The sequence below is a fragment of the Pinus tabuliformis genome, chromosome Q, assembly GCF_031772625.1.
Source record: "Pinus tabuliformis cultivar Carrire ecotype Pingquan chromosome Q, CPIR1, whole genome shotgun sequence".
NCBI lineage: Eukaryota > Viridiplantae > Streptophyta > Pinopsida > Pinales > Pinaceae > Pinus > Pinus tabuliformis.
The window spans coordinates 1,350,079,510-1,350,104,974 of record NC_142296.1 but is presented as its reverse complement, the minus strand read 5'-3'; the positions used below and the strand labels follow the sequence as shown (position 1 = coordinate 1,350,104,974).

The 25,465-nt window shown below is 38.4% G+C and overlaps 1 protein-coding gene across 1 annotated transcript in view; it reads left to right on the top strand.

Moving 5' to 3' along the window:
• Positions 1 to 25,465, top strand: part of LOC149224891 (protein MOR1-like) — a 251,649-nt gene that overhangs the window by 79,141 nt on the left and 147,043 nt on the right. The window contains exons 7-11 of the mRNA XM_089386325.1: positions 4,433 to 4,515; positions 4,733 to 4,815; positions 5,056 to 5,169; positions 5,266 to 5,385; positions 10,215 to 10,317. Of these exons, the coding sequence (XP_089242451.1) occupies positions 4,433 to 4,515; positions 4,733 to 4,815; positions 5,056 to 5,169; positions 5,266 to 5,385; positions 10,215 to 10,317 (503 nt within the window). The remainder of the gene's footprint in view (positions 1 to 4,432; positions 4,516 to 4,732; positions 4,816 to 5,055; positions 5,170 to 5,265; positions 5,386 to 10,214; positions 10,318 to 25,465) is intronic.

Below are 25,465 nucleotides of genomic sequence, written 5' to 3'. Positions count from 1 at the left end.
GATCTTTTGGTTATTTATTTTGATTTATTGGATGCCTTTCTAGATATAATGATGGTGATTTTCACATGCATAGGAGAAAGTCTAAATGAGACATTGGGTGATAGTTTGGTGTTAGGAATTTTTGTCATTGATTGCAAGTTTCCAAAAGTAATCACAACCTGGTCTTCTTGAAGATGAAGTTGTGTGAGAGAATGTATTGGTAAATTTGAGTAATAAACAATTCTTAATCTTAGCAATATACTTCTTCAAATTAAACCTCAATTCACACATGGACAAGGAGAGTGGCAAATAGGTGGTTTCCTCTTTGGAGGAGGAGATTTTCAAAGACAAAGTAGGGGTTGAGAGGGAAGCAACTCAATTTGTCCAATTCCATAGAAGGTGTCTTGAAAGCATTATTGTGGAGGAGGTTGGAGAACATACCCAAGTAAACATAGAAGGGAGTCACGAACAAGGAACACGAAGACACTTTCAAAGAGAAAGCAATATGTTAAGAATTGTTGAAAAGCAAAAGCTACCAACCTCTAGTTGTATTGGAAAATGAGAACCTTTTTAGGCATCGTGTAATGTCCCCTATGGATTAATTGCCCAAGGATGGACGAAATAGCCTATCCAACCCCATAGGCTATAATTTTTGATAAAGGGGAAAACCCAATTATACAATGTTTGGGACAACATTGGGTAAACTTTGGGGTAGCTGAGGCAAAAAGTCCAAATTGGGGGTTGCACTTGCAATCCCTCACATTCGGGAGAACCCCATAGGGAATCTATAAATACAAGAGGATTAGAACAATTTGGAAAAAGTCGAAGTTGGGATTGAATTGATAAGGGTCCAGAAATTGAAAAAGTCGTTAAAGTCGGGAGGTTTTTGAAAAAGTCAGCAAAAAGTCGGCAAAATTAAAAAAAAGACGAAAATATTCATTTAAAAAAATAAATAAAAAGTCGTGAAAAAAACTACCTCACTCGCTTCATATTTGTAATTTTTGGCAAGATTGAGTGTCTACATCATTTTAGAAATGTAAGATAAGCAATCAAGTTCCTTTTGTATTATCCTCAAGTGCTCAAACTGACATGCTTCCTTTAGTGTATCCTCCCTCTGAAGGCATCGAGTTGATATATTTTCCACTCTTCCTTCTAATCTCAGCCCAGAAGAGCACTAAACTCACCCTCTTGATATGTCGGACCTTATAGTTGATGTTTTATTTTGGTAAGAGTTTGTTGTCTCTGCATCATTCAGAAATGTAAGATCAACCACAAGTTTCTTTGTTTCATCATCAAGCGTTCAGAACATGTTTCTTTCAGTGTACCCTCTCCATAAAGGCATCAAATCAATTCATTTAGGTTTTCACAGCTGCAAGCATTCTTCAGTTCTCCTCCAGGATGATTTAGAAGGATGATTGGAGAATATCTACAAATTTGAAAACCTAAATGAATTGATTCGATACTTTTATGGAGGGGATATACTGACAGAAGCTCCAGTTTGAGTACTTGAGGATAAAACAGGATAAACTTGTTGCTAGTGTTACATTTTTGAAATAATGCAGAGACAGCAAAATCTTATCGAAATTAAACACCAACTCCATTGACTGACGTAACAGTGGGACAAATTTATTCCTTTTTTGTCAGCATGCTTCTTTTAATATCTGATGATTGTTAATGAGATTGCTCAAAACATTGGAAACTATTCAAAATGTTATGGAGAATACTTACAACTATGAAAACCGAAATTAATTGAATCACATCTGGGACAATATTTCATTGTACCAGTCTCTGGACACATCATCCTTGAGGCTGTCTTGGCCATGTCTTCTAAATAATCATTACATTGGTTGGCATTGCCTACAAATTTCTACCAAAATGTTTATCATAGCATGAAGCTTGCAATTGCACTTTCATACTTCTGTTCTTTAGACACAAGTAGGAAGCTATTTTACAGGTTCTTTAGATCTCAATTTGTCTTGATTTGTTTGGTATCCTTTAGCATGTACATCAGGACATTTCTGCTAGTCTGCAGTTTTGTTGGTGTTTTTCTCTTGTTCTTTTGATTTTCAGTATCTTTCTGGTGATATCTTGTTAGGAGTTAACTGGCGATATCTTGTTAGGAGTTATCTTCTCATCATTGTGTGCTGTAATATTCCTAATGGAAATATTAAGTGATTACAACAGTGAAATCATAAACATGCAATAGAAAATGTACACACATGCAGAAATATCAGATTACACCAGAAATAACACCCAAAACGCGGAACCATTTTATTAGATTGATCAAATGGGGTACAATGAATAGGAACAAAAGAACTTGGGCTTGCTACAACAAGCAAAGCCAAATCTAGGTGATGATCAAGCTTCCCAAGTGCTAGATGAGCTCCCCATCATGTTTTGCACTGGCCCAGTGATTTCTGTTACTGCTGCTGCATGAATAATATGATTTCTGCTTTCCCCAGTTCTCAAAAAATTCTGTAATTTTCGCTGGTGTATTTCCCCCTTATGGCCACCAAAACCCAGAAAGCTTTAGGCCCCAGTCCAATTCTCCAGAAAACCCACAATTGTGTGCGTTGGCCCAACTCGTCCTCCTGTGTGTATTGATGGAAGTGGAGTGCTCTCCTAAAATCTCCAAGAACCCCCCCTGAAATTCCCTTGCAATTCCTCCTCAAAATCCCTGTCCTTCTAGCTCTTCTTTCACACAAAATTACCCACCAAAACCCTGGTGGAATTCCCAGGCAATGATGGCCTGCGCAGGCCCCAGATATGCTCCAATTCAAGCTGGGAAATTCCTCCACACTCAGCCCTGGAAAATCCTTCAATCCACCAGCAAATTTGCAGCGCAATCTTCCCTAAAAATCCCAAAAATTCGCTTGCCCTATAGCTGCCTCCTCAAGGAATGCGTGTTCCCTTTCCACTGCCCAGTCTGCTCACAAGATGGGTCGAATTCTCTAGCAAATGGCTCTGGAATAAATCTGCAATGAAGAAATCAAACTCCCTTAGAGTGGCACTCGAAGTCCACCGAAGATGGCGGTGAGATGTCGAATACATCAATGGGAGAGCATCGTCTCCCTACAGTGCCCTACCCAGTGGCCTGCCGGTGTCACCTCCTCTGACAAGCTCTTGCCAAAGTGTGCTAGTCATCCTGCAAAGCCATGCACAATCGACATCCCAAAACAACTTGTGGAGTCTTCTTGCTTCCTTGTCAATCCAATCTGTCACTAATGCTGATGGAGATCTGAAAGTATGTGGATGCTTAGTCACCGAAATAGTCACATCACCAATACCCTTACTAGCCAAATCCATGAGGTGGTGGGGGAATCCACTTGTATCCCAACATCTGTCATCCCGTGTCTCAAGTACAAGGTAGGAAGCCCCACCTGGATCCCAATGCCAACCTGGGCCTCCAATATCCTCAATGTCTGGGTGCTCCTGCTAGGCTTCACTTCCGACTACGACCATCTCCATAAATCTAGTCCACTCCACCGAGTACCATCTCAAAATCTCTTGCCATCCAACCCCAAGGGTCAGATATAATGCACGTCTACCAGCATGCGTAACAACCTCATCATGTGAATGCCTCATGTTGCCTCATCTCACTATCTTGGTCAACACATGAGATCTGACTAGGTAACTCTGCCTCTCCCTCTCTAATGTGCATAGGTAACCTAACAGTGCTATCAGCCCCACCTATGTATGCTTTAAGGGGGTTGCCTTGATGCTCCAATGTGTACTCCTAGCTATACCATTAGGGAATCCAACCGTTCCCCAATGCGAGTCAACTTGGCTGCTGATTGGGCACAAACTGCTCTCATGCCATCCAACTCCTCGTTCTATTGTAGAATGGTCTCTCAGACTGTCGTGGCCTTCTTTTTCAATGCTAGTAGGCCGGCTTGGAGTTGATGAAATTGCCGTGGGCAGCTAATAATTGTAAACTCGGCCACAACTCTGGGTACCTCTATGCCTACCGACACCTCCTCAATGGATATGCCTCGTGGCACCTCATCAATCAGCTGGGGGCTGCTATCACCTCATATGCCTCCAAATGATGGTCCTCATCTTCTATTTATGCTTGCTTCCCTCTTCCTCTCTTCGTGGGCCCCATGCTCCACTAGTATGCTTCCCTCTCATTCCTTCTCTCTTCACAAGTGCGCTTTTCCTAAGTGAGTGCGAATTCCCTTTATGTGTCGCCCCCACAACCCACCAAAAATTTGATTTTCTCCTTCTTAGTCAAAATACCAAAAATTGTTGCTAATTTCAAAATTGTCAAAAAGTGTAATATATCCTAAGTGGCTTAGGAAATTGGGGATATTACATGGGCTGAAACAATTTAAATAATTTTTGATCCTTACATTATTTTACTATTAAATATTGCTTTCCTTCATATTTGATGTTACTATATCAAGACACTAATATCGGCTCAAGTCAACTTTTGTTTTGTTTCTTATGCCAGATCAGAGCAACAGAAGGAGTTGGAGATAGAAATTGCAGCAGAAGAGGCTGCTCCTGGGCCAGTTGTTGAAGCTGTAGACTCTGGTAAGTTCAGAAATATTGTCACATTTTTTCCCTCAAGATATACCTTACCTTAACATGCATCTATGTTCTTTCCAGTTGGTGGCCATGATCTTGTATTTTTTCCCTTTATATTCAACGCATTATTAGGGATTCTTTTTTAAACTGACACTAGCAACGAGCCCTATTTTAATAGCCAAATAAAGTGTTACTTATGATTGTGTTCATCTATTTGTTTTAGGTCCACAAATTGATGAGTATGATTTAATTGACCCTGTCGACATATTATCTCCATTGGAAAAGTCCGGCTTTTGGGAAGGAGTGGTATGTCTTCCCAATATCTGTGAAGATCCTACAGATTATCGGAGGAATTGCTGGTTCCTGTTTTCTTTATGTTTAAACATTTTCATATATATGGATAATGTTGTAGCCGAGAAAGTTATATATCTTAGAGCAGCTTTCAGCCTATGGCTGATAACATGGTTTTTTTATTGTATTTGATAGTCTAGACATTGTGAATAATAACAAGTTAATCTGGTTAATAACTTTTGTTGAATTTTATAGAAAGCTGCAAAATGGTCTGAAAGGCGGGATGCAGTTGCAGAACTCAGTAAACTTGCATCTGCAAAAAAAATTGCTTCTGGGGACTTTACCGAAGTCTGTAGAACTTTGAAGAAGGTATAATTTATATGTTTTAGTCTAATCTTGAGAATTCAGATGTCTCTATAGCCTAGGATCAGAGGATGATCACTAATGGTTTTCTTTCTTAAACAGCTTATAACAGATGTCAACTTAGCCGTAGGGGTGGAGGCTGTCCAAGCAACTGGAAATCTGGCAAGAGGCCTACGAAAAGATTTCAGTGGGGGCTCACGTGTACTTCTACCTATTTTACTGGTAAGCATTGCTTCTTGTTTATAGAGTCGTGTGTCCAGTTTATGATGTATACAGCAGACTAATCATCAGCATTGTGTATGCATGGCTGGTATCATGCCTTAATCATGTTGCCAATTTTGCAGTGGGTTGCACATTTACTTCTTGTGATCTACTTTTGAGCTATTCATCTTTCTTTTAGATATTCTCTAGGCTACATATGTAGTTTTCTTAGCTTTTTAGATAGACATTTAGTTCTTTGTCTTTCCTACTTTCATTATCAATCTAGTTGTGGCTTTTCCACTCTGATGCACTATTTACACTGAATGTGGTTTTTTAGTCCCATTGACCTACTTTTTTGGTTGTTTATTGGACATTAATAGAATTATTTTATCTATGTTCTCATTGTTGAAATGTGTAACTAGGTTTGGTCTTCATAATGTCTATTGTAATCATGATTTTATGTATTTGATGAAAAGAGAAAAATAAATTTATTATTTTCATTCTTGATGCATGGGTTTCATGCTCAAGTTAAATTTATTTATAGGTCAAGCACCCATTGAGTGCTTCTAGTTTGTCATAGAATTATGAAGTCAAAAGAGTCATTGTCATACATGTAAGGCCCCTTTAGGCATCTTGTATGATGTAAAAGAAATTTATTTGAGTCATAAAAGACCCTCCAAGACCTTATCAACAAGCTGCAACAGGTCGATCTACATTAAAGGTCAAGTCAGCCTCATGGAGGCAATTAGTACCCCTAGAAAGCCTGTATATAAGAGACATTCGACCTCATTTGGAGCACACATACATGACAGACGAAGAAGCAAGAAAACAAGTTCAATCTTAAAAGGAAGAAGTCCCAAGGCAAGCGAAGTTCAAGAGTGAAGCTAGAGTAGAAATTTTTGGGTCTCTCTCTCTCTCTATCTCTTAAGTGCAACGGAATTCTGAAGCTGCTAGGTAAAAGTTCTGGAAAATTGCTGGAAGTCAAAACTGCTGGAGGATGAAGTTGTTGGAAAGTTGTTAGAGGTCGAAGTTGTGGGAAAGTTGTTGGAGGACGAAGTTGCTAGAAAGTTGTTGAAGTCGAAGCTGCTGGGTTCGAAGTTGTTGCTGGAAGGTCAAAGTTTGCTATTGTAAGCTGTGTAAGGAAAGCTCATCAAGAAGGAAGGTCAACTTGGTCTTGGAGGGGTCTTTGTCAAGGGTCTTAGGTCTTTGAATTTGTCATTTGAAGATTCTATAAGAAGAGAAGAATTCTTGTGGGTTTTTCCCTCAAGATAAGAGGTTTTCGCCTATTTTGTGTGCTCTTGTCTCTTTGATATTCATTGTTTGGTCGCTGTTTGATGATAGAGAACACAATAAAAATCAAGTGAAAGAAGAAGTTAATAACAAGTACCTCTAGTTAACTTAAAAGAACATTGAAAGCAATTATCAAAGTAAGAGAAATCATTTAAATAAGCTGCTCGTAGATTTCTCAACATCGTATTAGAGCTAAGGTGACAAGTCAAGAAGACGCAACTTGAAGATCACATTATTGAAAAAAAAGGGGATACATAAGGGCCGAGCACAAGGAAATCATTAAAGAGGACTAAGAAACACCAAGGAGGAGTACTCATCTCAATCATCTCATGGAGAAGAAGACCTCAAGGACCTTACCTCCACTCAAAGAAAGAAGGACTACACATTTGAAGCATCTTGAAGTGTCCATATTCTACATTTTTACCTCCAATGGAAGCAAGAAGAGGCATTGCCATCATCATTAAAGAAATCAAGGTGATCTCCCTCACATTGAAGCAAAGATCACATCTCAAACATCCTTGAAGAAGATCATCAAGAAAGCAATATCATCAAGGAGGCATCAAGTTGAAGATATCATCATCTAGAAGCATCTTCACTTGACAAGTAAGTATTTTATATTTATGTCTGAATCTACTATAAAAATGACTTCATTTTGCAAGGAAAGCAACAAACTGGTTGGGTCATCAAATTTCCTTGCATGGAAGAAGAGGATAGATGTGATCCTCATATAAAATGAAGTTATTGAATATATAAAGGGTTCAATCTCCAAACCATATCAAGAGCAAGCTCAAGCATTATCGAAGGGGGAAATAAGGGCTGAAAGAATCCTCATACAATCAATCAAGGATTCCCTCATCCCTTATGTAGCAAAATTGGAGAAATCGAAAGATATCTATGAAAAGTTGGTAGAATTGTTTTCTGTAAGCACTGCAGGAGAAGTTATATCATTAAGAACCGAATTATACAAAATGAAGGTATCAAAGGAAGAAGGGATAGCCTCATATCTTATGAGGGTGTCACAAATAAGAGGTCAACTTCAAGAATTAAGAGAAATAATGTCCGATAAAGAAATGACCATCGTTGTGCTCAATGCACTACCTGATGGATGGGGCAAGTTTGTATCAAGTATCTATGGAAAGAAGGAAGCCACTCCATTCAGTGAACTTTGGTCATTATGTAAAATAGAAGAAACCAGGTTGAAGGCAAAAAACGATGCTAGATCAAATGAACAAGTTCAAGAATATGCTGCCACGGCGAGGAGAAAAGGAATGTTTGGAAAGTTTGATCCTCGGAAAAAGAAGATCGATATGACAAAGATACAATGCTATGAGTGTAATGAATATGGGCACTTTAAAAGCCCATGTTACCAAAGAAGTGGATGGAACAGAAAAGAAGAAATCAAAGGAGAAAGTGAAAAATCTCTACTATGATTGAGGTAATCTCCTTCACTTAGTTCTTTTTAGTTATAGCAAATTATAGGAAGCATCACAAGATGCCTTGCCATGCGCAACACTTCATGGAGTTGAGGGATGGCCTCATTGTCAGGCCCCCATACATGCACCATTATTGGATGCATGCTCTTCATATTCCTTTGGGCTAGGTTAGAGTAAGCTCACATAGACTTCAGGTGGAAACTGAGTATCGACCTAGGCATATTGTACTTCCAGTTGTGCCATTTCATGGAAGTTGAGACAGAGGAGCACTCATATTCTGATGTCTCATCTATTATGAGATCTGTGGGTGATTATATTGTCTATTTTGTGACTCACAGACCATCTCCAATTTCTTCCACTATTTTTTTTATTGTGTTCCCATCTGCTAGGGTACCAAGAGACAAGCAATTAGTAGCCATGCTCTCGATTCCATATGAGTGGGGCCTTGGGGAGCCATCTCTACTTCCCAGTGACCCCAACAACATTGCCATTAGAGAGGGCATACCATCAATTAGATGATTGAAGGCCTCAGCATTGGGTTGCCTCTTCCAAGTAGCAGTGCTTCATGCAGCACAGATGTTCGGCCACTGCATCCTCTTGACACAATTATATTCGGAGTTTCCTCCATTGGCCTCTGATGTTAGTGGAGTCAGCTCTAATGGATTCTAATGTGTGGACACTCTTTGTATTCTAGATTATGGTTCCGTTTTTCTTCCATATTAGCTTTCCACTCGCATTTTTTTTGTGTTTAGATCTTAGCTTAGATCAATGCTGCATCTTGCTTTACAAAGGAGCTTCTTATGTGCTCCTGCTTTGTTGAACTCAGCAATTTCCCACAGTAATCCTGCAGTTATTTCCTTCAGTACTTCCAGTAAGGCTATTTCAATTTTTGATATCAAATTGTTTGTACTGATTTGTTTTCCATCTATTAGGAGTTACATTTTTCATGACCATCCTTTAGGATGCATTATCTTTTCCAATCCCACTTTTTAAACCATGCCTTTGAAAATGTAGTGTTTTCAGTTGCACTACTAACATGTATTCAATTGTGGTTTCAAAGTTTACTCCATCGTGATGTCTAGAATTTTGTATGGGTTAGAGATTGGAGGTTGGAGCCAATCAAAGAAACATGAATAATAGTGCCATTGCTCACCATATTGGTGTTGCCCTATCATTACCAGAAATGAAATGCAGATAAGGAAAAGTCGGTGAAGAGAGGGCTAGAAAAACACTAGATTAGTCTGAGAAGGGGAAGCCAGTTACAATTTTAACAGAACCTAACCCTTCCGAACGATTCGTTTTGTTTGGGAAAGTAAAAGCCCATAGTTGCCTTAACATCTCCTGACTGTAAGACATGCCACTGAAACATAGAAGAAGGCTCTGCAACAATCAGTCCTGATTGCTTTTGTTGGGAGGCTAAGCTTAACTGATGTTTGTTGTATGTTGTATAAGCCTAAGTCAATGCCTGAAACGAGTTCTTGAAGTGAGTTTCTTCTTGTGATGACTTGTATATTGCCAGTGATTAGACCTGAACAATGGCATCAACTAGTCAGTGAAATCTAACACCAGGTCCTGGTCTACATATAAGATGTTTTGGAAAAATATGCTTTTATGCGTAGGTGTAAGAAGTTCACCACTGTATTAGGTGAAATATATTTCTGCCCTGGCATGATTAATCGATTCTTGCTTCAACTTGAAAGGAGCCTTTCTTTGAACAAAATTGTATATCTTCATTTGCAGATAAAATTCACTCTATTACACAATGCAAAGAGAGAGCGAAATTAACAATCATTATGGAGAAGGGATCCAATAGTAAAGTGAAATTTTATGAATAGCAATTTTTGAAATAGCACTGAAAATTTGAAATCCATCCTTATCATGTATATGGGTGAATATTGACATCTATCAAAAGCCTACTTGACCTATCTATCCATTATGGCATTGTCATGAAACGACTAGTACAAGGATTTAAAAGAAATAATAGAGTTGTTGACCCCACATGGAGTATGTTTATAGCATTTCTCATGATGGCATCAAAGCTTAGAACCGTGATTAATATTGTGTCATGAAATATTGCAGAAATTTTAATTGCTGGTACATAATACCTGATATTCTTGTGGATTACAGGAGAAATTGAAAGAGAAGAAAGCAGTCATGTCAGATGCTCTAACACAAACACTTCAGGCTATGCATAAGTCTGGTTGTGTTTCTCTTGCTGATGTGATTGAAGGTTTGTCCTTTCATCACTTGGAACTACATTTGTTATTTATATTGTAAATACAAGTTTGAAGTCCTTATAATTGATTTTATCACAGTAATAAAAAGCCGTTAAATTGACTTTATTTTTCAAAATGGACTATGAATGGCTCATACTATTAAGTTTGTAGATTCCTTAATCTTCCGTCACCTTGACAAGTTTAATTTCGTCTAATAGTAAGATTATTATTTTTGACAGGGTTGATGATAGTAAGTTTCTGTATATGCCTCTTTTTTGGATGACTGTGGGTACTCTGCATCATATCACATGCATGTAAAATTAAAGTCTTACTCATGATTGGTTCCAGTTTCAGACTATGCTTTCTGATGTTATGGCAATTGATTTACTTTTGCCTGACCAAATTGGTAAGATCTTTTTCTATTGAGCATTAAACCCTAAGCTGCCTAATGAGTCAGGGTGGGATCAGGTGTGGGTGTGGTAGGGGACCCAATTTTAGGAAATGTGGATCTGGCAGTATACATGTTTTGAATATATATATATATATATAGTAACAAAAGTTCAAAGAAGTGGAACTTAAATTTACCTAAAGGACAATAAGAATGTCTTTCAGATTGAGCACCGAGATCACAAACTCTCACCTCTTTTAATGAGAATACCACTAGCAGAGAATTTTACAACCAACACATCAAAAATACATTTCCTAAATGAAGATATCGAAAGATGAGATAATTTTATTAATGTCCACAATGACCGAAAAGGTAGGTCAATGGCAGTCCAAAGCACAATCCAATAGTGATATTGTATGAGTGTCAAGGCAGCTTCTTTAAGTTAAAAGACAAAATATAGAGTAAAAGAACCTAAAGCACTATACGAGAGAAGTGACAAAAAGCATAGCCCTAAATAATTGCTAAAAGCAAATAATATAAAGAACAAAGAACTGCTAAAAAGTGCTTTGCATCTAATCTTCTTGAGCACACTCATGGAAACAAATATAATCCAATGCCATACTCCGAAGAGTCAAAATCACCTAGAAGGGAAGATTCATGGAAATTTTGTTGTGGAAGCTATGTTGCAATGACAAGGTATGATAGACATGCTCCCAACATTCCTAATCACACTTACAATTCTAGAAAATGTGGTAAAAAGTTTCCATGCCCTCATAGTACAAGAAAGTCTTACTCATGATTGGTTTCAGTTTCAGAATATGCTTTCTGGTGTTCTGGAAATTTATTTACTTTTGCCTGACCAAATTGGTAAGATCTTTTTCTATTGAGTGTTAAACCCTAAGTTACCTAGTGAGTCGGGGTGGGATCAGGTGTGGGTGTGGCAGGGGACCCAACTTTTAGGAATTGTGGATGTGGCAGTATACATGTTTTGAATATATATATATATATATATACAAGAGTTCAAAGAAATGGAACTTAAATATACCTAAAGGACAATAAGAAGGTCTTTCAGATTGAGCATCGAGATCACAAACTCTCACCTCTTCTAATGAGAATGCCACTAGCAGTGAATATTACTACCAACATTCCTAATCACACTTACAATTCTAGGAAATGTGGCAAAAGGTTTCCATGCCCTCATAGTGCAAGAACTAATCATTAGTGAATTCTGTTCTAGACAATCATTCCTTTGAGGGCATTTTTGATAGATTAATAGCCATGCAAAGTCCCTTAGCCTATAGGAAAGTCCGAAGGTCTACACTTTTCAAAGGTGATTGACTCATTTAGCTTCCTCATCTGTAAGGTCTCATCTCCTATTGAGGGTTTCTTGGGAAGGATAGGCTGAGCAAAGACCCTGATATAATCTGTGAGGCCTGTCAACCTAAACAGTTTTATCAAAATACGACATTCAATCTCACTAAACGGGACTTTGTGTGCAACTATTCAGTTTTTACGTTTTATCAGTTGGGATACAATTCTAAATTTCCCAAATGGCAAGCCATTTAGAGCTCAAAAATCTGTGCTGAAGAAAGAGGTGAGGCCAAAACCTTCTATTCCTTCATGTCATCTGATAGGTCTCTCCAGCAGAAGAGACCCTTCAAAACCACCGTTGAGTTCTGCACCTTACAAGACCATATTGAATTAGCCTCTATATCAATAGCTCTTCAATGTCGAAAGCACTGCCAGGAGAGACATGATATGGCACTCTTCTCCAAGCTTCCCATATTCTTTTAAAAACATGAGAACCAACAATTTCAAAGTCATTTGCTGCACTGATCACATCACAGAACAGAAATGGCCCTCAAATTCCAACTCTCTGCTCCTTTGGAGAATTCTAGTGTTAAATTTTCCTTAATCATAGCAACCTAGCAATTTATGAACCTAGCAGATTACGTAAATCTACTGAATAAAAATCATAGCTATGATTTTAACATAAACAAAATAATCATTGGAAGCAAAATTAGACACTAATCTCACAATGACATGCACACGAGGATTTATGCTCTTCAAATCAGTCCTTCATTTAAATAACTCAGAACTTACAAGTGCTCCCTTCCTAGGATAATGTCCCATTGAGGAAAATACCGTAAAATGGAACTGATCTAGCTGATCAAACCCGCTGCAGATCTTGCTGGCTGATATGGATCTCCCTTGCTGCCCCTTGCACCTTCCTCAAACTTGGCACACTTGAGTGGAAGTCTTTCACCACTCAATCACTATGATCTCACTCCCATCGTGTCTTGTGCACTTGATATCTTGTGTCTTCTCTCTTAGCATAACATTTCTTTTATAAGTTTTAGTAATTAACTGAATACACAACCCAAATCTCCAAAGTAATTGATGGATGAGATTTGATCTCAATGTCACTTGAGATCGAGGGTTGAGATTCATCTAATTCACTAGTGCAAAAAACCTTTGCATGTCATTAGATTAACTCACGCTATCTTATATAGATAAATTATTTTAATCACTAAAGCAATTGCTAAGGTTAAGGGTCTGTTGGGCGACCTTTGCATGCTTAGACACTTAGGCTTGTGTAGAAGTACTTGCCCGAGCTACAAACATCAACACTCCCTCTCAGCGAGAGAAGTATTTCTTGGAGAGCCACCTAGAACTAGCTATCCCTATGGTACTGACACAGTTTCCCATGCATCATCCTCTACCATGGCTTTCTTCCAAACCTCTTGGCCTGCTGCCTCTTCAAGGACTCTACTTGTTAGTACCATGAATTTTGGAGACTTCTTCAGAGGCTTGCTCTCCTTGAATGTGCTCCAAGGAGCCTCCACATGCTCCTGATAAGATAAGATAAGATAATTTTGTTAATGTCCAACGAATGACCAGAAAAGTAGATCAATGGGACTAGAGGATACATTCAATGAGAGTACAATGTGGGAGTGCAAATGCCACTCCTAGAAACACTAAATCTAATACAAAAACTATATATATGCAAAATGAAGTAATGAAAAATACAAGCAGTAGGACATCCTCATGAGCATGAACATGTATAAAACCATATCAATGGCTTGCTCAATCCTGGGGGGAAGGAAGGAGCGAGGAATACTCCTAACATCCGAGGCCAAAAGAAACAAGCTCTGGATAAGTCTCTGGCTGCTACACTGCGGTTGGGAAGGAATCTATCCAGGGGTGCCCTGCGCTGGTTCTGCCTAGAATTGATCCCTTTGGTGCTCTGGACATACCTAGACTGATGTGCTATTCGGCAGCTTCGAACCTGCCTCAAGGATATCAATCGGCCTCCTCTAGTGTGGGGGGGGGGGGTATTGGTCGGCCTCTTGAGCATCCCTCAATGTCTCCTCAAATCCACTGAATCTCTTGACAAAACTGGAAGGAGGTACTGACTCCCCCCACTTGAAGGTTGATTCCTTGAACTAGAAGCCTCTACATGTTGCTCTACCTTCGAAGTTTCCTGCTTACAATTTACTTCCTCTACGCTGGTATAAAGATCATGTAAGCCTTTGAAGTCTCACTATATCCAACAAAAATTACCTTCTATCTTGAAGGCTTCAGCTTCTGTAACACACTCCCTTATCGAATACGATAACCAAAGGTGGTTACTAAACTAACCCGACTCCTATTGTGCAGTTATGGAGATGCGGTATAAATATTTTTTAAAATCTCATTCTTGAATAGTGTTTCGAAGATTCACCAACAGCTAATAATTATTACAGCAAGAGTGTTGAGATCAAGAGGTGTCATAATCTAGTTGGTGCCATAATTTAGCTCAATTTCTCTTTCAATCACACACACCCCACTATTCCATAATTTTTTACCTGTTAGCTTAGGTGCATGATGAAGGGGATGACAAGATACAGACCAAAAGGAATCAGTGTATGACATTGGTCTTGTGTCTCGTCATCCTCTATTGAATGTTTCAGTATTCACATTGATACTGGAGCAGTGTGACAATTTGAAGACCATTCTTGGCTTTACATTCATTGGGGTGATTTATTTCTTGGATAATAAGGTATTGTGTTGCCCCCTACAGCTATGGGTAGAGCCATCTAGCATTGTGAAGGGGCTGGAATGTTGGCTATTTCATAATCCTGGGCTGAGTTACTAATTTGCTTTGAATTTGTGTAGTATTTTACCTCTTCCCAAGATTATTGGGCACTTGAGAGACTATATGCACTCTCCAGTGATTTCCTAATTGACTAATTGATAGTCTGAATCAGTTCCCACACATGTTCTGTCAATCTATCCACACAACAGTTGAATTGAAGTGCTAGGATCATGGGACTGTCAGCACAGTGTGAAATTCATGCACATGATTGATCGCTGGCCCAAGCATCTATAATTTGTGAAAGCAATGCTAACTGATAGCAGCTTGTTGTGGTAAGCTTTGAGTCACAGGTAACTCAAAGCTTACGCAGATCATGGACCAATCGGGTGTTAAGCCACGGATCAAGTGTCGGTAATACCGAGATGAGAATGAACCATCGGATCACTTCATGTCTAGAACATATCGTGACTGTTGGATTGTAAGTTACAAAAGTACATAGTAAAGAAACACACTTTACCTAACTCTACATTAGAGCAAGTTATACTTAATTATTTCCTATGTGTTGGAATATCCTAACATAGACTGGCACATATCGTCAGAATACTATTCAGTCTCAGCTTGGTCCTTATATATATACAACTTTTAGATTATGAAGACCAAGAGAAGACAGACCAGTGTATCATTTGAGCTGTAGAAACCCTTGAGTGTGAATATAAAAAAATTAGATTATTTAGCGATCTCGATCAGGCATATTGATATTACCTATACTGTAGATAGCCACTCTATCATAGATCCTTAGGAGTAGCAACCTACTCTGGCTAGCATTCTTGCTACCAGATCAACATCAAATGCAGTAACGTCCCCAAGACAAGCGACTATCTAAATCATTTGTAAGGTTTCCCCATTTCACATTTATTATAATCTGAATTGAAGAAAAGACCAGAACAAATGCGTGTCTATCTACTGAAGAGTTAAATATAAGTAACTAAAAATAAACATTCCTCATTACGTCTTCTGTTATCAAAATGTTTGCGCCATTTACATCTTTATGAATGACATTCTGTTCATGAAGCTAAACCAAGCCTTCCAATACCTGAATTATTCAGTGATTCACTGCAGGCTGTTAGAACAAGATTGACAATATTGGAAGGTTTCAAGAATTCAATTCCTCTGCGAGGGTTTTGTCTAGCACTGCTTCTGGTGCTACAGGAACGTAAACCTTCTTTCATCCTCTGTAGCCAGTTGCCATTGATCTAAGACATTGTTCAGGTACAAGGATTCGCATTTAAAATACTTTTGACACCTTTAATAGTTGGAGTTTCTATCAAAAACTCAGGTAGCAACCTTAATGCATACTACAGTCTTCAGTTAACTCCTGAGAATACTGTAGCTTCAGTAAACATTTCAGTGAGCCATACATACCAGGGACATAACCACTACTTGAATTTGTTTTAGGATATTTCCTGTTGTAATTTCATCTCTGTGTTTGGTTGCAGGGCAGTCAGTTAAGATGATAGGATTTATTCTAGGGAATAACTGAAGCAACATACATTTAAATACACCAAACTTAAGGCTAGTTGCCATGATGCATTCATATATTAACCGTATTTAGCAATGTCAGATAATTAATTGAGTACACCTGCCATTCACTGTGTGATGAACTCGAAAAGTACTTACCTCAAATGAGGATGGACAACTGAGCCAGAGACAGTAGCTGACCTCCCAACCATATATGCGCTGTAATCAGTTTCCTGTGCAGCTCTCACCCCCAAGCCAGATTCCAGGGCTGGAGAGGACTGCTCCAGGGGCCAAAATGATTCTACCAGTTGGACTAGGAATCCCAAAAATGCTGCACAGAAAATAGAGCTCATCTCTCTTGCGTATGCACTCCTGCACCACCTTTAGATAGAGTGTTGTTCTGAACAGCGCTTGAACCCCCTGCTCCCCTCCCAGTGAGTGCTTCCTTCCGAAAGATATCACGACCAATATTCCTTGCGGAAATTATAACCCAGGTGTGTTAATATGGGTCATCGAAGTCTCTGTTCTCTTCCATAACAATCCATCTTCTTGCTGCCTTCTCCTCAGCTGTTCGATCTCTGTTTTGGGTGGTTATTTTTTTTCCTGCCCTCAAGTTCCAGATGTTTATTTGTTGACCTAGTCATCCCTGGTTGGCAATACAGGTTCAGCTTTATAAGTTTGCAGCAAAGTTTGAGAAGGTCTTCTCATTTTTCCCTTGTTTATCCTCTAGCACCATCACAAGAAGTGGTTGGTACTTGTATAGTGATGCATCATGCCGTATGGCAGAGGAACAAGAGTTATTCAACAATCTAACAGGGAGTTACGCAAATTTGTCTATGGAGCTTGGTAATGCTGCCAAGTATGTGGCCAAGGGGGTTGGAACCATTAAGTTTCAGCGAGAGTCAGGAGGGATGTTGCAAGCCAAGGGCATGCTGTTTATACTAGGATTGAAGAAGAACTTTCTCTCAGATTTAGTGATCGAAGATAGAGGATATGTGGTCATGATCAGAATGTGCAGGTGCTCATTCGTCCAGAGTCTAGCCCATGGACAATAGTGGTTATTGATGTTAGAGAGAGCAAGTTATACAAGTTGATAGGCAAACTTGTTTAGGCATTGGTACATGACAGTGAGAACCTGTGTGAGCTATGGCACGGGAGGATGGAATACTTTCACTATTGGTGTCGTCGATTTTGAGGGAGATTGTCGCTTGTCTTCCAAAGCTCAATATTGAGTAGCAGGGTGTGTGTAGAGCGTGGGCAGCTGGAAAGAATGCCAAGGCTATTTTTTGAGTAGTGAGAATAGGTCCAAGGGGATCTTGGATCTCATTCACTAAGATATATGTGGGGCAATGTTGGTATGATCCAGATTGGATTATTATATTATTTATCATCCATCTTGATGCTTTTAGAGTGGAAAATGTGGAGGAATCGACTTATCCGACCATTTTTATTGGTGAATCCCAGTTTGACAAATTAGGGTTTGGAACCTTCTAGAAGCCATATGAGGCATCAAACAACCTATTATGGGGAATTTTTTTTGCCACTTGAGCGCCACATCTTTTCAAGTTATGCTACATACATATGCCCTTCCAATGATGCAAGTATCGCCTCAATCAGAGACTGTATGTAAAAGTTATGCCACTCAGAAGTTGACCTCCCCGTTTTGACCACCATAATTTAAGAGTATGGCACGTAAGCCCCCATTATTCATGTAAAAGGGGCTAGCCATGTTATTATGGTGAAAAAGTCTCTAGAAGAGTCCATATTGTAACTCTAGTTAAGAGTTGAAGGAGTTAAACTTAACCAATAGTAGGCTATCGGGTTGTCTTATAATTCCGCCACTAGGAGGAAAAGGGGTTCCATTCTATTGGAGTGTATTTTGTTTTATAGATGAGCAAAGTAGCTGAGAGTGGATAGGGAGAGAACAAACAAAGAGGATTTGTGCACTCTAGCAGCCCATTGGCCACAGGTCTCATTTCTTTGTACTTGCATCCATTTTCCATTAAGAGAAAGAGAGTAGAGCAACCTCACCTTCTAGCGAGGATTTCTCTCGACATGGTTTTCCAGGTTTTGTTTTATGTTAATTTTTGGTTTGTGAGTTTTATTTTGTTGTTCTCTATTTTTTGCATAATTATAATTACATACATATGTAATAAACAGTAGTCAGCAGATCCAGAAATCTAAGGATAAATAAAGCTTCACATTGTAGAGTTTAGATTTTCTAATATATTTTAGTAGATTTGTTGCTATGAATTGTCCAATGGAATATTCACTACAATTTACGAATCTTGTTGGTATTAAAGCAGGTTTCTTTGGGTATATTGTGGGGAGTTGCAGGGGATCCATATTCTTTAAGATGAAAGTCACAAAACCCCAGTCATGGTTGGTGAATCTATGAATAACCGTCAAGATCTTGCAAAGGAGAGGACTGCATCGCTGGAAGCACAAGTCACAAATATAAACTATAATGTCAACCTCGTCATGGTGGCCCTGACCAATAAGTTTAGGCTATTCAAACAAGATGGAAGTTCTAACGCAGAGGTCCGATTGGAGGGGAAATCAATAGACTAGGAAGGACTAGAGAGGGTATCTAGGAAAGAACTCGAAAATGATCAACCTAGTTCGAGTGTCATGAACCATTCATAGTCCCTAATCAAAATGGAAGTGAAGGTGAGATTGACGCTCAAAAGCTAAATCACTTTTTGCAACAATTAGAAGTTTATTTTAATGTTCATTCTATGGAGGAAGAAGAAAATATTTCATTTGCTTAAATGAAATTAGAGGGCCATACCCTAACCTGGTGGGGAAGCCACATAAAGACCTTGAGATTGGAGGGAGATCCTCTAGTGACTATGTGGGAGGATTCCAGAACCCCCCATAAAGTCACAGTTTTAGCGTATTGGGTATGTAGAGGATGAGTGGATCCAATGGCATTACTTCGAGTAGAAGTTGGGGCATAGTGTATATGAGTACAAAACAAGTTGGCCAACATGTTGTCAAGGTCACCCATATCAAAGATCGCAGCTACGGGAACACTTATGCAAGTGGAGCCAGTCACCCATGATACATACAAAAAATCATATTCAAAGGATTAAGACTTAAGGAGGTGTTTCAGTAGTTGCAGAGCCAGAGTCGTGCACGATGGTGACAACACAGTTGACTACCATCTCCAGGATGGGTTAATTTGTAGGTTGGATAAGTTATGTGTTCCCAAAGGTGAGCAATTGCAGTTGATTAGAGATATTCACACCTCCGAGGTTGCATGACACTTTGGTGTAGGGAAGACAGTGGCCAACTTGCAAAGGTATGCATATTGGCCCAAAATGCAAGAACATGTAGATAGGTTCATAAGAGGATGCATGTTTTATTGTACCAACAAGCCTATTAACAAGAAATAGGGTCTATATCATCCCTTGCCAGTACCCACTTGTCCTTGGAAAGCATTCCTATGGACTTTGTGGGAGGTTTACCAATAACCAACAAGAAGGGGATGTTTTATTGTATCAACAAATGTGTGTTCTCATGCCAAGTAAAAAGACCATCAATGGGCAAGAAGAAACAAACTTGTCCTTTAGACAGGTCTGGGTGCACCTTTGGATACCAAGGAGCATCATTTCAGACAGGGACACAAGATTTCTTAGTGCATTTTGGGCTACATTGTGGGAGAACTAGAAGATGGACACGAAGTTGAAGAGGTCTTCAACATTCCATCTATAGATAGATGGGAAAACAAAGTAGTCAACAATACTTTGATGCACATTTTGAGGGGTTACAATCACAAGCATTCGAAGACTTGGGATGAATATTTGGTATACATACAACAATCTTATAACCATAGTTTTAAAAAACAGAACTGGGTTTTAAACCTGCCACCTATCTAATTGGGCTTTAGATTAGAACTAGATGGAATCAAATTCAATGAATCGGATTTGAAAAAAATACATAAAATAATTATTTTTTAATGAAAAGTTTATTTTCAAGGTTTAAATCCATGATTCTAAACCATTAGAGACAAAATATGCAAAGTTTTCTCATCTATATACCTTATAAGCGTGAATATATCAAAATGACATAGAATGCAATACATATCGACAACAAAATACATAATCAATGAGGCTGTAATTGGCCCTTAGCGTCCAAAATCAATGCTACAGGTTATTGGGCCACTGGCCTACTACAAATCACTGATCAACATGATCACTCATCAAACTCATCACTGATTCACCACTATTAGAAATGGGATCATCAACAAGAGCTACATAAACATCATCTAGCTCAAAGTCCTCAAAATTGGATTCCTCAACCTTATAATATAGTAAAAATTGAAAAAGCTTAACATGCGTAACCAATGATTTTGGTTTGAGTGAAGGGTTCATCTCCTCAACCTTGTAATATGGTAGAAAAATCTTATCATTCCTAACCAATTATTTTGCTTTGAGTGAATGGTACATTTTTGTTAAGGACATAGTAAAGGAGTTCAACAACTAATATCACCAACGTCAAGGAATTTCAACAATCAGTACCACCAACATCATGGTACATAAAGGGCTTCATGCTCTTGATCAAATGCTAATCCATACCCTCACACAACATAATAAAATGGAAACATTGCAATCTCCGAAATCTTGAAAACTGTTAAGTCTACTGGATTTTGAGTGAGACCTAAAATTCTAGTTTCTCCATATGAAGTCCAATGAGGTTGGAGCCACTTTCAAATAACTTGAAACAACTAATGATAGTGTTAAAAATTTAAGTAAAAGTAAGGATGAAAATGAAAGATAAAGGAAATGTCACTTTTATTTTAAAAATTTAACATTTATCATTGATTGTCAACATTATTGGGTTGAGATAGGTTTTTTGTTTACGTTTAGGGTTTAGGAGGGGGAGGGTTGGTTTAATGGCCATTTGGAACTATTTTGGGAGGTAAACAACCCTTGGTTTCGTCCAAAACCTCTTGAAAAATCATCATCGGGGGTCTCGGAACTCCCCCTTGCATGTGAATCTAATCGGGCCGGTAGGATTGGTACTGGCCAATTAGGGATGGTTTGTACTGGTTAGGTACCAAATCTGCCAGTTTGGTGTCTAACAAGTACAAACTGACCGTCCAACCATGTTTTCCTATTGGTTTGTTACCTGTGCGTATCTGATTGGCCAGTTTTTAAAACACTGCTTATAACAGAGTAGTTCACACTTACACTAGTAAGTCTCTATTTGAAACTTGATTTGGATATTTTCCACGTCCACCTTTTGATATTGCATATGGACAACAAGGAGCGAGGGAGGATCTTACAAGGGATGCCTTAAGGGTAGAAAAAATTGTTGAGAAGATTAGGCAAATCCATATACAGGTATAGGAGACATTGTAGAAGTCAAGGGAAGAATACAAGGTGAGGCATGATCAACACAAAATAGAGAAGTCCTTCAAGTTGGGATATAGAATATGATTACAATTGAACAAGGAGAGGCTACAAGGTCCTAGTACGAAATTTAGGGCTTTGTAATAGGTCCCTTTGAGATATTGGAAAATGTGGGAGATAATGCCTGTAGACTCAGTTTACCACCATACATGTGCATTTACTCAATGGTGAATGTAGAGAAGAGGAACATGCCCTACCTTCTATAGAGGATTTGGCACCACATGCTAAAGCAGAGTTATCGGATGATACAATTTTGTAGAAGAGTTCCAAAACTACAAGACAAGAGCAGCATGACCTTTGGCAAGTGTTGAAAGGACAACTTCCAAGCAAGGCTAAATGGTACAACCAAGAAAAGGTGGAGGAAAAATTTCGTCACCTCATTTTGTAGAAACTTTTGGGGACCAAAGCCTCCCAAAATGGGGAGGTGTGATCTGAATTGGATCATTGTATTATTTTTCATCCATCTTTATGATTTTAGAGTGGAAAAAGGGGAGGAATCAACTCACAAGACCATTTTTATTGGTGGGTCCTAGTTTGGCAAGTTGGGGTCTGAGGCCTTCTAGAAGTAGTTTGAGGCATCAAACAATGTTTTTTTACTTTTTCACATTGTTCGACAGACATATACCTTTCCAACGGTGCAATAATTGCTTCAATCAGAGTCGTATGTAAAAGTTACACGTCTCAGAAGTTGACCTTCTTGTTTTGACTATCATGATTCTAGAGGTTGCCATGTAAGCCCCCATTATTTGTGGAAAAGGGGCCTGCCACATGATCATGATGAATTTGTCAAAGACTCCATATTGTAACTCTAGTTAAGAGTTGAAGTGTCGAACTTAACCACTAGTAGGCTATCATGTTGTGTTATAATTAGGCCACTAGGAGGAAAAGAGGTTCCATTCTATTAGAATGCATTTTGTTCCATAGATAAAAAGAGTAGCCAAGAGCAGATAGGGTGAAGGTAAACATAGAGGATTTGTGCACTATAGCAACACACGGGCCACAAGTCTCACTTCTTTGTACTTGCTGGGTGTTTTTCCCAAAAGGGTTCCTCAAGTTATATCTTGTGTTAATTTGTGGTTTGAGAGTTTTGTTTCATTGTTCTCTATTTTCTGCATAATTATAATTGCATACATATTACATACACAACTAATAGTAATTAACAAATGCATAAACCTAAGGAGAAATAAACTCTCATAATGTAGATTTCATATTTTTAATATATTTTGGTAGATATGTTGTGACAAATTGTCTAGTGGAATATCCACGACAGTTTAAGGATCACAGTGGCATGAATACAGGGAGCAGAGCATTGTCATGTTTATTGATGATTATTCTAGGAAAACTTGAATCTTGTTTATGAATACCAAGGGTGAAGTCTTTGGTTGGTTTTGAGAGTTCAAGGTCCAGGTGGAAAACCAAACAAGCAAGAAGATCAAGGCGTTGAGGTTAGATAATGCAGGATAGTACACCTCACATAACTTGGAAGATTTTTGCAAAAGCAAAGATCGAGAGGGGTAATCTCGTACAACTCTTAGCAAAATGGGGCTGGAGAGAGAATTTGTCTTTCATCAATTATGCCAAGTCCATGCTACATGACCAGGAGTTGCTTATGTTTCTTTGGGCAAAGACAACTAACACCACAGTTTATGTGTAGAGTATGAGTCCTCATAGGATATTGGGGGACAATACACCTGAGTAGGAATTCACAGGGGTGAAGCCAGAGATAAGACACTTGAGGATCTCTAGTTGTCCAGTATACATCCATGTTCCTTTGGAGAAGAGGATGAAGCTGGAGCTTTTAGGATAAAAGGACATATTTGTTGGGTACAATGACACTTCAAAGGTTTACAGGATCATCATACCAACATAGTAGAAGACTATTATGAGCATGGTTGTTAAGTTCAAGGATAATTCGACATCTAGGAAGTCTCACAAATTGCCACTAGCTATAATATAGGACGAGGAGTAGGAGGCTTTGAAGGTAGAGCAACATGTAGAGGTTCCTAATGTAGTGAGTCAACCTATAGGTAAAGAGTTAGTAGCTCCTTCTAGTTTTGTCAACATATCCAATTTGTTTTGGCAGACATTGGGGGATTTTCAGGGGCATGTGGAGACTCCTAAGAGCACATTCGAGAAGAGTGAGCCTCTAAAGAACTTTTCAAACCACATGGCCCCGATCAATAACTTCTAGAGCACCGCAGAGTCCACTGCCAAGTCCACCGATATCTACATCTAGAGGGGCAAAGGAAATCAATAGTATTAGACTTTAGTTATTTGGTTCATTTCATTGTATATGACATTATGACTCATGATATGAGATACATTATTATATTTTTTGTTGATATTTTGAGGCTGAGTTGGGAGTCATGAGTCAGGACTTACTATTCAGGACATGATTCACTGTTATGTGTGATGTGGCACTAGAAATGATATTAAACATCTTATATATTAGTTATTTTATCATATTTATGTGTCAATGTATTTATTTTATGTTGTAGATGCTTTAGATATTAAAAAAATTGAAAAAAAATGAATATTTTTGTATGTTACGATTTTTTCCCAATTTTTACGATTTTTTCCCCGCATCGATTTAATCCCGATAACGATTAATGCAACATTGGTGGGAAGCACCTAATTTTCCCTTAATCTTAGCAGTTACTTTAATAATTAAAGTAATAAACTTTTATAAGATAAAGTGAGTTAATCTAATGAAGTGCAAAGGTTATTTGCACTAGTGAATTAGATGAATCTCAACTATTGATCTCAAGTGATATTGAGATCTACTCTCAACTGTCAATCAGTTTGGATATTGAGATTGTGGATTTAGTCAATAAGTTAAACTTATAAAAGGAAGTCTAGGCTAAGGGAGAAGACATAATACACACATCTTGAGCACAAGACATAGTGAGGGTGAGATCTCAATGATTGGGTGAAGGACTTCCATTCAAGTGTGCAATGTTCAAGGAAGAGTGCAAGGGGAAGCAAGGGAAGGATCCAGATCAACCAACAAATCGAAGGACATATTAATGGATTGATTAGTTGGATGAAGTTCCAGATTTATTGTTGTATGTATTTTCCTTAGAGTACCATTATCCCAGGAAGGGAGCCCTTGTAAGTTCTAAAGTTATTTGAATTAAGAATTGATTTGAAGGTCGAAAAATATTATGTGTGCATGTGATTGAGATTGGTGTAATTTTACTTTCACTATTATATTTGTTAAAATCCTAGTTGTCTTTGATTTAGTAGATTTGCATAATAATTAATTTTACTACAAGGAATTTGCTAGTAAGTAATTAGCCAGTTTGTTCAGGTTTGGAGAATTTAATAGGTATACGTCTAATTTCCATTCAATCTCCAAGTATGTGATGTAAAGATGAAGTCTAGGGGGAGAGCTCCTCAATCCTCAAATTCTCAACAACCATTACAATGGAGAGGAATATCCTCTATATAGAGGGAGTCTCTTCTCTCATACTATAAAAATATCACTATTTGCGAACTAACTCCATGACAACTCAAAATTAATATAATACTGCAATAATTAGATCATTGTTCAATCCAGGGTTGACCATGTCACAATATGTGGACACAAGCATCCTCAAGAGAAGTCACCCTCCAAAAATAGGAAATGGAGTACTACTGAGAATAGGCATGATAATGTGGTCAACATGTAAGATGTCCTCTTAAAATTCACCCTTCAAGGATGGATGCATGCAAACTATAATCAACTAATGTTAAACTTAGGAGGATGTGCTCAATGGTCT